Here is a 16,394-nt window from a genome sequence, read left to right on the forward strand (position 1 = left end):
GATCTGAATGAATCCGGATTGGTCCTACAGTCAGTGGGAAGACTCTGAGCAACGTAATTAAACAGTCCAATCCTAAGCATGTTTATTCAGCAGTAACTACCATTGTGTCCAAGGAAGCTTGACAAGAATGCATAATGAATCTAAGATGTCTCTGTTACTTCTACAGCTGCTATTATTATTTTTTTGGCCAGCTCTTTTGCCCTAACCCTAGAGCTCTTGACAAAAAGGAAAAATTCCCGCTTCCCTATTTATTTTTAAGGCTTTATTAAGAGTGTTAAAATAGTAGAATGACCATGAAATTTTAAGTGCTTGACATAGCCAGCAATCAGACTCATTAAAAAAAGCTCAATTTAGCATTAAGAAAAATTAACATACCCTTAAAGACATTAATCCGCTGACTACAGTCTTATTAGGCACTTGGTGATGGTTGCTTACACTATTCTTTCACAATATTGTTAAAAGATGGTAATGCTAGTTCTGCAGTTAGACCCCGGTCCAGAGAACTGTTAAATGATCCAACAGCACCTGTCTGGATACACCATTAATGGCTCATGCTAAACAAGTGCGCTTCAACGAAACTCACACAGAGTATATAATACTTGCACAGTGAATCTGGAGTGAACAACGGCAAGCAGCTATTGGAGGGTGCCCGTTGGTGCTGTGGATTGGGGGAGGGAAACGGTCATGATGTCATAGCACAGGTAAATATTCATGGTATTTGGGGGGGGGAGGAGACAGACATGGGAAGGTGGGCACAAGGTCTAGTTCTACCTGAGAGCATCTGATATTTCACCAGTTGAAGCCCCAAGTCTGAGTAACTAAAAAAAAAAAGGCAGACTTTTGGTCTGCCATCTTCTATTTACCCAGTGAATGAAGTGGCTCATTCTGGGAGAATGAGTTGGTGGATCCGGCCCTCAAACCACCGTGTCTCAGAGAGGCACTTGTGTGCAGGCAGGCCTGCTTCTAAGAAAGCTGTCCCAACAGAACTTCGTTGAGTTCTGAATACAAACCTCGGTTGACACACATTGCCTGAAAAACCAAAACCTAGGACATCTCGAACCAGTCCATATTGTCCTCAGTGGATCTTTCTGCTCATAACAACTGAAATAAATTCCAGAATATTTTACAGCCTTATGGTTTAGGAAATGGCTTTGAAAACCGAAGGGTGGCAAGGGTTACAAAGGGCACGGTGTAGGCTGGAAGCGGCGCCAGACTCTTCAAGCCAACATGGTTGCCTTTTGAATGTATATCGTTATACTTAAACTTGAGATGTACATCCTTTCCCTTCTGCTTGTTGATCACTTAAAATAACTTGCACAGGGCACAATCCATATCTCAACAGGCGCCACTGTGCACTCGAGGGAGGAGAGGAACAGGACACTGAGCATTGCCGGCTCCTGACCGCGCATGCACAGCAGCTGAGGGCTGTTACTTACAGTTCGTCTACACCTCCCACATTCACATCCAGCCACCCTCACTTCTCCAGCTTATTACTCACTGTGACTAAATGCCCCCAGCAACCAGATTAACTGCTGGCAGGCTGATCCAACCACCACCGCCCTCAGACAAACAAGGAATGGAAGAGGGCACCACTGGGCCCTACAAGGCATAGCTGTGTGCCCACACAGGAATGGATCAGGCTCATGGTTTTAAATATTTATATAAAAGGTAAAGGTCCCCTGTGCAAGCACCGGGCCATTATTGACCCATGGGGTGATGTCACATCTCGATGCTTACTAGGCAGACTTTGTTTACGGGGTGGTTTGCCAGTGCCTTCCCCAGTCATCTACACTTTACCCCCACCAAACTGGGTACTCATTTTACTGAGCTCAGAAGGATGGGAAGGCTGAGTCGACCTTGAGCCGGCTACCTGAAACCAACTTCCGTTGGGATCGAACTCAGGTTGTGAGCAGAGCTTGGACTGCAGTACTGCAGCTTACCACTCTGCGCCATGGGGCATGTATATAAATTAAACAAAATGAAATTGTTAGCTATCATCTACTATTTATTTACGTGCATGGCACTAGAATATTAACAGCACACCAGAGTCCACGTGTACCACAGGTAGTGACAGTTCCCAAGGCAGCTTTGGAGGATAAATTAAAACATACACACACGTGCGCTCACACACACCCTGGCAGAACCTTAGTTGAATAAGTTCAAGCATGCTTCATGGTTTGTTTGTTTTTAAAATCCCACTAGTATTTTTGTAGCTCAATGGTTTAAATACCTCGGCACTTTTAACTGAGCAAATCTTTAGTACCTGCATAGGGGAAACTAAATTCTTGGCACTTAGAACGGGGTTTTTGTTATTGCATACTGCATTGTGTGTGAGAGAGTGATGGAGATTCAGTGCTTTTTGGAAACATCGACACAGTGACTGAGCACAGAAACTGCACCTAAAAAAGTTTTTTATTTATTTGCACCAGTGGACACTGCTTAATGCCAGAGATGCAAGAAATACTTCCCCCCACCAATACATTTCTTTCTGTTAATCCCCTTAATGATGTCTGGGTTTTTGTGGAAAGAGACCCCACCCTGCCATTTTTAAAAGATTAAAAAACGGAATTACGGCTGCATTAGCTTAAACCCAGATACATCTTCAGAGGTTACTCTAATCAACAAAGTTTTGATTGGTGCACTTTCCCCCAAAAGGTGCAACAGACTAAGCGCAAGATGAACAACTTAGTTTCGAAGCAAAGAGTGAAAACGTTAACAGCAAACTGCTTCACCATCACAGTAAAGCATAAAACGGTACTGTGCTAACAAGAGCTAGGAATCACCAGAGATCTTGCTGCTCTTGAGACTCAGGCACATTTGCTTAAGCACAAACTCTGTTAGGCATTAACTGCAGGCAAGGGCCACTGAAATAAACCCAGCCTGCATTCAACACTTTCAGGGCTGAAAGAGATCTGAAGGCAGCTTGATTTAAAATAGGCAAGTCCTATGAATCGAAGCGGGATAGTAAAAGAACACCGCTTTCCAAAATCACTTGGCCTCTCTGTGGAGGCTCTGTGAATGACTGGATGGGGAGAAGTAATTGGGAGGTGGGGGTGGAAGCGTTCCCAATTTTGCCTTCCCATCCCCATTCCACTATTTTGCAAGTCTCCACTAGTGATGCACTTCAGATGTACAGGCTCACCGCCATAATTTGTCATCTGGGCCCAAGATCACAGTGACCCTACATACTGGGTGAAGCTGTGACCCAGAACAAAGAACAACTACCCTAACACTGTTTGGGGGTGGAACAGGGCCATGGCTCAGTGGTACACAGCATCTACTTTGCACGCCGAAGCTCTCGGGTTCAATCCCCGGCATTTCCAAGTAAACGAATCAGATAGGAGATAACGCGGAAGACCACTACCTGAGACCTTGGAGAGTTGCTGCTGGTCAGAGTAGACGGTCCTGACACTTAGAGACCAGTGATCTGACCCAGTTAAAAAGGCAGCTTAGAGTACTCATGTGCTGGCCACTATCTGCTAGTTGCAAGTTCCACTAGAAAAAGCTCACAAGCAAATACTAGGTGCACAGAAGCACACCAGTTTTGTTGGCTCTGTGTTGGTGAATCAGTATCAGTGCAATCCCAACAGCAGCTTTCCCTCCACTTTGGAGTGTTGTGTTTGATGACTGTGCATCTTGGCAATGTGGTAGTGCTAAGCTGCTCCACAATGGTTGCCCTATCCCAAATACTTTCTGTGCAGCGGCTTAAAGAACAGAGCTGTACGTTTATCAACAAACAGCTTGAACTCAGCTACCAAATTCTGCAGAGAAAGAGCAGCAGTTTCTGGCCTAGATTTTCCATTTCCTTAACCTGCTTGGTTCCCCCCCACCCCCAATGACAACGTTGGTTTTCTAATATCCGAAAAAAGCCCCAAAGCATGCTGAAATGTCAGTGAAATTAAAGCAAAAATTCTTTCTTGAAACGTCATCAGGCTCACCGTACGGAGGGCTTTTTTGTTGCTTGCTCCAATAAAAATAACATTCTTAATAAAATAAAGGCATATGCAGCCTGTACCAGCACCTGACGATACAATAAATATGAAGGTCCCAACTCCCAGTGAGCCACGGGTCACTGCAAATTTGCAGAATATATTCTCAGCATCGTCATAAAAAAATAATTTGCAAAAAAAATTATAAGAAGTAGACACTTCAGACTTTTCATAAGACTGCCAAAGTTGGAAACAATAGCTTACAGTATTATAATAATGCGTAGGGAAGCCCATTAGAATATGCAAACGTAGTACTGAGTTTAGTCACTCCCAATGCAGGACGCAAATCCAGTTGTGTTAAAATCTGCAACAATTTGCCTTATCTTGGATTAAAAAAAATGTTCCAGCTGCCAACCAAGAAACCCCTTCAGGTACACATAAGGCCTTCTATAAGGTATAGCTGTTCCTCTTCCCCCATCCCAGGTCTCTGCATAGCACTTCCTACGTGTGGCTCGTAGTGTGTGTACATGGCGGGGGGGGGGGGGGGGAAGAAGCCCCATTGTTCATACAAGCCTAGTCATATGTTGTTCAAGAATGTGCCTTATTTCAAGAATATGGCCAGCAAGTAAAAAATCTGCCCAAACTTGCATACAGCAGAATCAGGCATATCTAGCGGCACAAATTAATGGAACAAATCTTTTGTTTACTTAAGAGTTATTCTTTTTAGTCTTATTAAAAAAAGAAGAAAAAGAAATGACCCAGCCAAAGTTTACAACTTCTAAGCCTCACTGATTTCAGTGAGCAAGAGAAGCATGCATTTAAATCTTTCTCACTGAGATGAACGGGACTCAAAACCGTTTAAACTGTGAGTGGACTGTGCCCAAAATTGGAATGTCTCCATCAGTGGAGTTCAAGAACTGTCACATCAATCTCTAGCTGTAATTGTGTCCTTCTTCTTAATGTCAAAGACAGAGTCCCTTTAGATTCAGGATGGTACAAACAAGAGCAGCAGCAAGTCCAACGAAGTGTATTACTTGAGGACCCAAAATGTTTCAGAATGCGAAAGCACATCTTGCAACAATACCGATTCTAACAACCTGCAGTGCAAGAATATGGTTTGAGACAACACGGAGCGTTTCAGCTGCCTTTCCCTCCCCCCCCATCGTTCTTTTTTTGATTGTTATAAACACCAGGTAACAAAACAAAATTTACAGTAGTGAGGTAAATTGTGTTCTACCAGCAGAAACTGCCTATGTATAATTCAATTAAATATTAATAGTCTGAGCAAAACTTACAAAAAACTGGAAAAGAAAAAAAAAAACTTCACCAACAGCATTCTGAAGGTCAGTAGTGGTCAAGGAGTGTGCATTTGAAAGAGGTCATCTGTACACCAGCTTCTGATCCCCATATGAACTCTCCAGAACTGACTCTTAAATGTATTACCTTTCAATCGTTTTCCCTGCCATCACGACCAACCTCTAGAACACCTCATGTTCTGCCTTCTTGACTTTTTTGTCTAGAACATCCATTAAAATGTACGTCTTATGGTGAGCCGGCAGAAACTTTCAAGTTGTCTTGAAAGAAGATACTCCTTACAGCACAGCTCCCCAAAACAGCAACCTCTCAGGGCCACATTAGCCCGGCCGTAGCGACAGCGTGGCAGGTTTGGAAGGCCCAGCCCTCTCCCCTTTAAATGAGGGCTGGATATTGCAGCGTCTGAAATCCACACCACGGCTGCACGCTGGCCCACGTGTGACGAAGTCTTAGATACGCTTGATTCTACACAAGGTTTAAAAATTAAAATATATATATCCAGTGTAATCATCCGTTTTATATTGTATTGTAACCCTTAGCTCGGTTTAGCGCAGTCCATTTAAAATAGTTTTTAAAAAAAGATTGTTAGGAATGAAAAAAACCCACACTGAAAATGACATATGTACAAATTCTACTCTTTCAGGCACAGACCTTAAATTGTAAGGAAGGCCTGGTAAATAAAGGTGCAATTGCCCATCTCTCTCTCCACAGTGGAGTCAACTGTCTCTTTTGGCAAACTAGTAAGATTGGTTTTCATACAGTATTTCTAGCGTCATCAGTGCTAACAAAAGTTCAAGACTGGACAGTTATGCACAACAATTCCCTGTGGCGGAAACGCACCTCTCTTGTTTTCTCCCACTACATTTAACCTATTCCTCTTTGTTAGAAGCAAAGGAACTCCTTCACTAGCATGGTTTAGTATCTGTAGATAAACAGAACCGAAGGCCTCGCCTTGGCCAGTTGCCGACGTACGACAGCTCACCCACAAATATGCCGAGGGTTAAGCATTTAAGCGGTTGTGTTTGTGTGTGTTGTTGTTTAAAAAAAAACCCAAAGTTAGAACAGTTACCATACCCAAGCTGAGCATACAATCTAAGTTTCTGATGCAAGATGTTTGTTTCTTCTGTAGATAAAGCTGTGTTGTAAATGGTGGACCTTCTCAAGACGTTCTTCACCTCCTAGGCTTTCCAGAGATCTCTCAAGGAGAAGGAACACGAATGCGGAACAGCCCCTGCTGGAGTTGTAGTCGGAAGAGCTTGCAGTTTGCGATACGCAACGGCGCGCATCCAGTGCGGCGAAGATCCGAAGGGAACAGTGGCTTCGTGTGGTGCCAAGTCCCAGTGCTTCTTTTAAACTCTCGCACGTAATCATAGTTGGTACCTTTTGCAAAAGACACTTGTTACTTCAGGATTCAACAGCATTTAAGAAGCAGCTTTACCCAATAAAACCAAGGCCATTCCTAAAGGAAACACATGGACAAAGAAAAAAGAAACATGCAGAGAAAACGCAAATCCAACTACGTTTTGCTTCTTACACTCGTTATTTTGAGAAGTTCTATTGCAAAAACTATGTAGACCCCTCCCCAAGACAATGTCAAAATGATTTACATGCCACATTTATACCCCACCTTTCCTGTATCCACTATGACCGTAAAATGCTAGGAAAAGAGAGTAGCGATATCTGAGAATCTGGAGCTTGACATTTCAAGGATGTGTTAAAAACAGGACTAAGCAATACAGGAATCATTCAAACACTAATAACACCTTTCCACAAAAGGTTTGTAACTGTTGAACTTATAAGAAAATCATGAAAGCCCATATGTAATGTGCGAGGAGCCTAAATGGACATCTCTGAGGCTTACAGAAGAGATGCTACTTTGGCATTTGACCCACCCTTTTGGGAAGCTGCCAGAGGGATGTCTAGCAGTGGCATCGTTGGAGACAAATTTAACTTTTAAAACTGTACTTTGAAAAAAAAAAAGGTTTTGCTTAGCTTCTAACCTGTGTCAAGGTCTCCAATCACATAAATGCTAGCTCCAATGGGCACAGCTCCATAGACAAATGAAGAACTGGCTGGGATGCACAAGTTCTGATCGTTCAAGTAGATCCACCTGCAAGAAAAGGAAATATTTAAAGTGTGGCAAGAGTAATTTGTGCAATGAGGACACATGCTTGTGGAAAAGATACACCCGTTGTACATCTTTACATACTCAAGGCATTTGCACAACCTCCAAGCACAAAGTATAAAAGTATTTTATTTTTAGAAGATTTTTTTCAGAGGGAATGGAGCATCAACGTGCAGCGCAATCCTATTTGCATCTATATGGAAGCAAGTACCATATATCTAGCTTTCTCCTAAGAAAACATGTTTAGGATTGTGTTCCTATGGAAGACTTTCACCTTTCTAAGTGCACTGAAGTTGAACTGTGTCAAAGAGTACTAATTCTGCTTAGGACTACCCTCCTAGGGAGCAATCATAAGTGGATCCACTCAGAAATTAGGTCCCAAGTTATTCAGTGGGGCTTACTCCCAGGAAAAAAGGATTGCAGTCTCAAGAGTGTTATTTCCCCACTGCTCTATGTTGCTCTTGGAAGTTGTACCACAATCCTTTGCTATGATTACTGGGCAGAGCACATAAAATGCAGGAATGCGAGTAGAAAGTTTGAACATCACTGTTCTAGAGATAAGTCGTGCCAAAACAGGCAATGGACAATACAAGTTCAGACTCCAGTGATTCTTTGATCATTCTGACAGAAGCATTTGGATTTCTACCGAGGAAACCCGAGAAATGACCAGGCCATCTACCATCTGACAAAGGGAGCTTCGACTCTCGAAAGCTTATACCCCCCCCCCAAATCTGATTGGACTACTGGACTCGAGTCTTAGCTCTTCTGCTGCAGACCGATAACCCTCCTGAAGCCATCTGTACGACTTGTACCTGAACAAACAAATCTTATAAAACAGCACCCTCTTCTGGTTACCAGAAGTATTCATGCTACCACAACTCAAGGTGGTTACTGAACACAAATGTAAGCTTATAAATACTTTGGCACCATTGGGCAATCTTGCTTATCACTGGAAGTATCCCACACATGCCTGATTTTATATAAAATATGCAAATACAGGGATGCAACAACTGCACTTTTGGTAACAGGAATTTATTCCACCACCTCAAACAAAAATGCCATTAATGCAATTAGATGCATCTTAGGAGGGGAGGATCCACTGCTCCCAGGCATGCAGAAGTACCCCAAGTTCAGTCCTTGCCACCTCCAGTTTAAGGACCATGGACAGCAGGGCTGGAAAAGACCTCTGCCTGGGACCTTGGCAAGCTGTTTCTAATAAGAGCAGACTGAAGGTTTTTTTTTTCAATCAGCCTTTTCAATCTGTCTAACTCAATCCTCCTTCTTAATGCAGCCTTTGTCCCATGAGGCATTTCTCTATGAAGACCTCATGTTCCTTTTTTTGTGTGGTCATGAGCAGAAAATCCAATTGGATCAAACAATTGCTGATAAAAAAGCCCATTGAAATTCATTAGTTCTTTAAAATTAATGCTTAAACCAGGGATTCTTCAAAATAATCTCTGGGACACTATGAAAGCTGTTCTAAGCGACGTTCTCAATGATGAAGCTTCGGGGAATAAGAAGCAATAAGGGGCTGCCAGAAAACATCTCCTTGAAGAAACAGAAATATTGAGGAGGAGGAGGAAAAGGAAGAAGAAGGAGGAGGAGTTCGTTTTTATATGCCGACTTTCTCTGTCATTTAAGGAAGAATCAAACTGGCTTACAATTATCCTTCCCCTCACCACAACAGGCACCCTGTGAAGTAGGTGGGGCTGAGAGAGCTTCAAGAGAACTGTGACTATCCCAAGGTCACCCAACAGGCTTCATGGGTTCTCCAGATTAGCGTCCACTGCTCCTAACCACTGCACCACACTGGCTAAAGAACTCTTTAGCATCTTTCACTTGCAGTGTGAAACAGAAAATCTGGCTGGATCCACCCCTGTACTGGGCTACAAAGACTTTTGATTCAGCACTGTTTCATATGTTCTGTTAGTACCATTCAAATTAAACTTCAGGGGACAAAAAGAGCAGCCATATTATAAAAGGTTACTAGATCAACTATGCATATAAAGCTGCACACTGTTCGTTGAAAACACTACAGGGAAAGCAGACTGATCTGCATCAACTCTTTTGTTAGCGAGAGGAACCTTATTTCCACTGCGAAGTTGTCACCTTTTAAATTCATCGTGATAGAATTCTGATTTGCACGTCACCATTTCGCTGGACTGATTATCATCACGACTTCTCACTCCACCGAAGACATAGAGCTCTGAAGCCACACCACATGACACTGCTCCAAACCTAACAAAAGAATACTTTTCTTTAGAAAGCGTATATGCTGCCTTGCCACAGAACCTGTTAAAGGAGGTTCATGAAGTAAAAACTAGTAAAATAGTAAAACGGCATAAAAACCATTAAAAGGAACAAACTATTCAAAACCCAACCAAAGCATAAAAGCTGTATAAAGAATTTAGCAGGCAAATTCCCTCTCAGCAATAAGCAGAATTCAACACAACTACAAATTATCTACAAAGCAGAATTAGCTTTACACTTATTGGGCAAATAGACGGGGGTTGTTGTTGTTGTTTTAATCACACATTGACATAAAGACACTCAGTACGCATTGACAGAAGGCTTCCGAAACCTGGAAGCTTCCAATCATGCAGTGGGAACAGAGTTGCACAGGGAGAAGAGACGAAGCATGCAAACCCAACAATCCAGGTTGATGTCCCATCATGTCTGAATGCAGCCACCGTGTATTTAGTGAGGGGCTGCCCCCTCAGGGAATTCTCTTTGCTGTGAAGATCTATAAGCGCACCTGTCCCTATTTGATTCTATGAAACGCCTGAAGAGCTTACGAGACTGATGTGAAGTACATTTTTTAGCAACCTGGACCGTATCGAACATGTTACCAACCTTCTCTCTTTCAAGGGACAGATAGCAGTCCATTGCTGGGTCCTTGGGTCATAGCATTCGACGGATTCGAAAAGTTTGCCGTACGAGCCCCCGCCCATTGCGTAGATCTTCTTTTTCATAGCTGCATAGCAACCAATCTTAAAATATATATAAATGTAGCTATCATACACAGTAACATTTCACTTAGAAGAGACAGAACAACCCCATTTTTAAACAACTAAAAAAAAAAAAAAAAGAACAGAAGCAATTGCCCTTTCAAAATAATCTACATATTGGGAAAAGGAGAGGCTAACAGCTGTTCCGCCAGGCATATGGCTGAGGTCAGCAATTGGGAAGGGAGGCCAGAATTTTTTATTATGGCAGTTTTTTATTTAATTTGTTGGGATATGCTATTCCCTTATTCCCTCTGCATGGCTTCCCGTCATTGTCCATTGTTTACTGTTTTTGTGCTGCTGATGGGTTGAGGGCACCTGGTTTTAAGTGATGCAATTAGTTTTAATTATGAAGTTATGATTATTTTCATTGTACTTTTGTGACCCACTCTGAACCTGGCCTGGTCAGGAACGGGAACCACAAAAATCCAACAAACAAATAAATATAAATCAAAGAGAAAAGACAAAGTTTGCTCTCTGATAACACATTTAACCAGCACGGCCGCTAAAGCATACCATTCCCTGACAGCACTCATACAGAAAATACATCAGACTGCCAGGTAAAAGCTTGGAGAAGAAATTGGTGTAAGTTGGCGGAGCTGATACTGCTCTGCCTCTCCTTGAGAACTCTGAAACATGACAGTGGCTTTTTAAAGTCCTTTTAAATTCAAATTCAAAAACCTTTATTGGCATAATCAAAGCAGTTCTATTTAAAATTTACCAATTGAAAGGCCACGGTATCTGGAGTGCCTACAATTTCACTTTGACGAATAAAATACACAGGTTGGTCGGCCCATTTAGTGCGGCATACCTAGTGAAATTTCAAGAGATCTATGCTACCGACCAAGTTACACAAGTATTACAACCCTTCAGTAAATAACGTACAAGCCCCGCATCTGTTTGAGCTCGACTGTCTTAGTCCTACCTTCCTGATCATGGTCAGGTCTGGTTGCTTCGTCCAAGTCCTATTATAAATGTCATAGGACTCCATGGAGGTGAGCTCCCGCTCCCCGTCCTCACCACCCAGGACATATAGCACACCGTCAATCTCCACTAAACCAAAGTTGTGCCGTGCCTATTAAAGATCAGTGGGGGAAAAAAAAGAAAATCAATAAGCTTGCTTTGGCAATGAAAAGAATTCAACAGGTTGTTAATTAGAATATGAGCCCCGCGGCGCAGAGTGATAAAGCTGCAGTACTGCAGTCCAAGCTCTGCTCACGACCTGAGTTTGATCCCGACAGAAGTCGGTTTCAGGTAGCCAGCTCAAGGTTGACTCAGCCTTTCATCCTTCCGAGGTCAGTAAAATGAGTACCCAGCTTTCTGGGGGTAAAGGGAAGACGACTGGGGAAGGCACTGGCAAACCACCCCATAAACAGAGTCTGCCTAGTAAACATTGGGATGTGACATCACCCCATGGGTCAGGAATGACCCAGTGCTTGCACAGGGGACCTTTACCTTTACCTTTTTACAGGTACTAAATGTGCAAGACAAACAATATATCAACTAGTACCCAACCTTTGGTATAGAATTATATTCAAGAATCACAATGTATTAATGAATATTAATATGTTCATAAATGTATTTGTATACACATGAATATCAATTCAATAGTAACAAAGGTACATATTACATTTGTAATACAAGTCTTATAAATTAACACCTTTTAATACAGACTAAATATTTTCATATTTATATTCTGTGTCCTTTCTATGGGAGTAATATGAAAGTAAGAGCCCTGTGGCGCAGAGTGGTAAGCTGCAGTACTGCAGTCCAAGCTCTGCTCATGCCCTGAGTTCGATCCCGACGAAAGTCGGTTTCAAGTAGCCGGCTCAAGGTCGACTCAGCCTTCCCATCCTTCCGAGGCCGGTAAAATGAGGACCAGGCTTTCTGGGGGTAAAGGGAAGATGACTGGGGAAGGCACTGGCAAACCACCCCGTAAACAAAGTCTGGCCAGTAAACGTCGGGATGTGACGTCACCCCATGGGTCACGAATGACCCGGTGCTTGCACAGGGGATTACCTTTACCTTTTTACCTGTTAATTAGAATAATTATTCTAAAATTATCGTAATTATACCATTCTAAATTGTTCTAAATAAATCAGATTAAAGAAAATGGCCTCACGAACATCTGATCAATTCAAAATTCAACTCGGTTGAGGATACTACTATTTATTTAGATATTTATACCCGGCTTTGCACCCCAATAGGGACCCAAAGTGGTTCACAGCATCACCCTCCCTCCCTTCATCTTATCCTCACAATGATAATAACACTGGGAGCAAGTTAGGCTGAGAAAGAATGCCTCGGCCAAGGTCACTCAGCAAGCTTCCACTGGCAGAGCAGGGATTTGAACCTGGGTTTCCCAGACCCCAGCAGGCCAACACTAACCACTACACCACACTGACTCCGAATGGCAAACTTGCCTCATTCATTGGCGTCAGAGGGCTCCATGAATTCGTATCTGGATCATACTTCTCCCCAGAACTTAAAGTAACCTTGTTATCATCTTGACCTCCAAGTACAAACAGGAACCCTTCTGAAAAACAGAGAACACACAAAGATTTCAAAAATTAAAGCAATACCCCAAAAAAACACATTGAGCTGGTATAAGGTTTATAAATATCAGGCACCAAGTATATCGGCTATTACAAGTCAGCCTTGGCACTCCTTGCTTTTTTCCTACTTAGCTTTTCAGGGGCACCAAGACAGGCCAAATTAGGGGTATCAAAATTGGTTCACTGATAGTAAAGAACAATTAAACACTTCTTTGGCCTATTGAGCACCAGTTCAAAATTTAAACCAGGAGCGGCTTTTCCCTTCTGCATTAGTCAGGAGAACATTAAGAGCAAAGCTCCACTGAGGTTCTAAAGTGGAACATTCCTTTAAAAAAATGTTTGCAAGCTTTCTGCCTAACAGTATTTCTAAGGCTGCAAGAATACTTTGTGAGTACGGCATTTTACTACATATTTTTTAAAAATCAGTTCTCATTAAGTATCTTCTTAGAAAGCTACTTGAACTCTTGTATTTAATACAACACAGAGAGGAATGAGCATGTAATTTTCCAGATGCAAGGTTAGACAAACAGCTTTTGGCAAGTTCTATAATGCAGATATAATACGGCCAGGATCCTAAGCTAGTGCGCGTTACATGCATGTAAATGATTCTGTATGCGAGGGTGTATGCGCCAATTTTTCCTTCTGGCAGCAGTTCCAGAGGGTGCTGCTCTGGAAGATCCCTTTTGGGACAGGGAGGTAGTATAAAGTGGAGGACCAAAAAGCCCAAATGTACATTGGGTCTGTTATATAAAAACAAGGCAGCGGCCACAGATATTGCTCCTTGCTTGACCTTTACTTAGCCAAGGAGTCTTTTCCTGCTGGTTTCTTCTCAAAAATACGGTGAGAGTCATCTTCCTAAGTGACCACGATCCCAAATAGCTATAAGTATATTTAACTTTGTGAAATAGGTACAGGTTGAGTATCCCTTATCTGAAATGCTTGGGACCAGAAGTGTTGCAGATTGTTTTGGATCTTGGAATATTTGCATGTACATACTGAGATATCTTGGCAATGGGACCCAAATCTAAACACGAAATTCATTTATGTTTTACGTAGACATATACATACCCTGAAGGAAATTTTATACAATATCTTAAATAATTTTGTGCATGAAACAAAGCTTGTGTACGCTGAACCATCAGAAAAAAAAGGTGTCACCATCTCAGCTACCCATGTGGATAACCTGTGGTTGTTTGGCATCATCATCGTTCCTGACTCTGAATTTATGCACTGAATAAACTGTTGCGTGCCTGCGTTTTGTCTGCGACCTGTCACATGAGGACAGATGGTGTCATGTCGGCGCTCAAAACGTTTTTGGATCATTTCAGATTTTGGGATAAGGGATACTCAACCTATAATGACATTAGGCTTTGTCCCTCTTGCTTAAGAGAGGCATTTGTTTACCGGCTGAAAGTACGCCGTGATTTATCCTGGGTGAACTCATAGAGGCCAGTTCTATCCAGAGTTGTCTGTTCGGATCATAGAGAGGGCACATACATCGCATAGTTGCTGATGGCTTCCGGGAACTAAAATAAAGAAAAGGCACAACTTAGTTCACCACCGTAGGTCTATTTCCAATTATATGCTACCAAAATAATTCAGAGCTCTGTCACCACATGTCAGTTGCCACTATACAGATAACCCTCTATATTTCACAAACTAACCCCCCGCAAATGTAGCTGTCCCTGTACTAAACCAATGTTTGGATGCAGTGGTTGAGCAGATAAAGCACAAGCTGAAACTTAACCCAGACAACAGGGGATATAGAAACTTCAGAACATATCTTGATCCACTGCTCATTCTACCAAGAAGTCCGCACAAGGTTTCTTTCCCCTTTGCTTAACGCTTTCCCTGACCAACCAGATGAGTTTCTGGCTAAGAAGCTCTCAACTGATGAAAAATCATAGTTTACACTCTTGACTGCTAAATTCTGTGCTGTAGCTATTAAAATAAGTTGCAGGCTGACAGGATAAGAGTAACAGAAATACTTTATTACTCAAAATACTAAGGGGGTCACACCAAGTTATACAATGTTTATATAAATTTTATTCATACACGTAATATGTAATTTTCAGGCTTAGATTGTTTGTAGTAGCAGTAGTAGCTGATGTTGTGGTTTTCTTATTATCTATTGTGGCTGTTGTTTGTATGGTTGTTTGTTTGTGCTGGTCAGTGATGGTACTAATAAATTATTATAACCCAGACAACAGAGGAGATTCTATCTGGTAATGCCGAATAGGAGTATTCTAATAGACTTACAAAGTGCTCGAGCACCCTCAATATTGTTTGTTTATGTGTTTTTATTTATTTATTTTATAATTTTAAATGTGGTTTTTAATTGTTCAAACATTTTAATGTTTTTATGTGCACCGGCTTGGGGACCTTGAATGGGTGGCAAGGAAGCATTAAAATGTTTTAAATAAATAACCCCCCACACACACACACAGGCTGCCAAAAGCTGAAACACTGCAGCTGAGCAACTTACACTCTTTCTTCACCACCGACAGTCACAATGCACTCCGAGTACCCTCTGGGTTTAAAAGAGGCTAGCATTGCCTCCCCTTGTTGTGGTGGTGTGAGTGGAATGTTGTTACATTCTTTGACAATCTCGCGTACCAACGGCTCACTCAACATTTGCTCACGCAAGTAAGCAGAGTCCAGCCCAGATACCCAGACAGCTGACATTACATCCTTCATGTGAACCTGAAAAAGCGGAAAGAACTTTTCGAAACACGATTACAAAACAAATTAAGTATGTTAGTGTGCAGCTTTCAGGAAAATTTACTTCTTAGAATCCATGGTTATGCTAAAGCTACAGATATTAGTGTTGGGGTAGGAGAACAAAAAAGAAGAAGAGTTGGTTTTTATATGCCGACTTTCTCTATCACTTAAGGAAGAATCAAACTGGCTTACAATCACCTTCCCTTCCCCACAACAGACACCCTGTGAAGTAGGTGAGGCTGAGAGAGCTCTAAGAGAACTGTCACTAGCCCAAGACCACCAGATTAGAGTTCACCGCTCACGTAGAGGAGTGGGGAATCAAACCCGGTTCTCCAGATTAAAGTCCACTGCTCCAAAACACTGCTCTTAACCACTACACCAGGCTAGCTCTCAAAAGCAGTGGCAAGAAGCTGGAAGAGAGGGAAGGAAACATGGTGTAGCCACACCTTGTCAGATATCGGAAGCTAAACAGGGTTGGTACTTGGATACGGGACTGCCAAGGAAGACTCTGCACAGGAAGGCAATGGGAAACCACCTCTGCTTCTCACTTGCCATTAAGTTGGCTGCAATTTCATGGCACAAATATATGGAAGAAGTTGGAGAGTGGGCATGACAGCAAAGGGAAGACTTTCGCAATAGCCAGGGCTGTGTCATTCTGCAGAAGCACCGAGTGTTGTGCTTTGGACAGCAACCTTCCCAATAATCTCAAATCCTTTTATTTATTTATTTTTAAAGTAGCACATTC

The 16,394-nt window shown here is 42.2% G+C and overlaps 1 protein-coding gene across 1 annotated transcript in view; it reads right to left on the reverse strand.

Annotated features, from left to right (window-relative positions):
- Positions 1-6,441: 6,441 nt before the first annotated feature.
- Positions 6,442-16,394, reverse strand: part of GAN (gigaxonin) — a 30,002-nt gene continuing 20,049 nt past the window's right edge. Inside the window, exons 4-11 of the mRNA XM_056862741.1 lie at positions 15,414-15,631; positions 14,333-14,454; positions 12,797-12,909; positions 11,299-11,448; positions 10,222-10,358; positions 9,478-9,606; positions 7,244-7,353; positions 6,442-6,623 (exon numbers count right to left, since the gene is read on the reverse strand). Coding sequence (XP_056718719.1) covers positions 6,442-6,623; positions 7,244-7,353; positions 9,478-9,606; positions 10,222-10,358; positions 11,299-11,448; positions 12,797-12,909; positions 14,333-14,454; positions 15,414-15,631 — 1,161 coding nt within the window. The remainder of the gene's footprint in view (positions 6,624-7,243; positions 7,354-9,477; positions 9,607-10,221; positions 10,359-11,298; positions 11,449-12,796; positions 12,910-14,332; positions 14,455-15,413; positions 15,632-16,394) is intronic.

Source organism: Euleptes europaea, chromosome 17 (genome assembly GCF_029931775.1).
Source record: "Euleptes europaea isolate rEulEur1 chromosome 17, rEulEur1.hap1, whole genome shotgun sequence".
Classification (NCBI taxonomy): Eukaryota; Metazoa; Chordata; class Lepidosauria; order Squamata; family Sphaerodactylidae; genus Euleptes; species Euleptes europaea.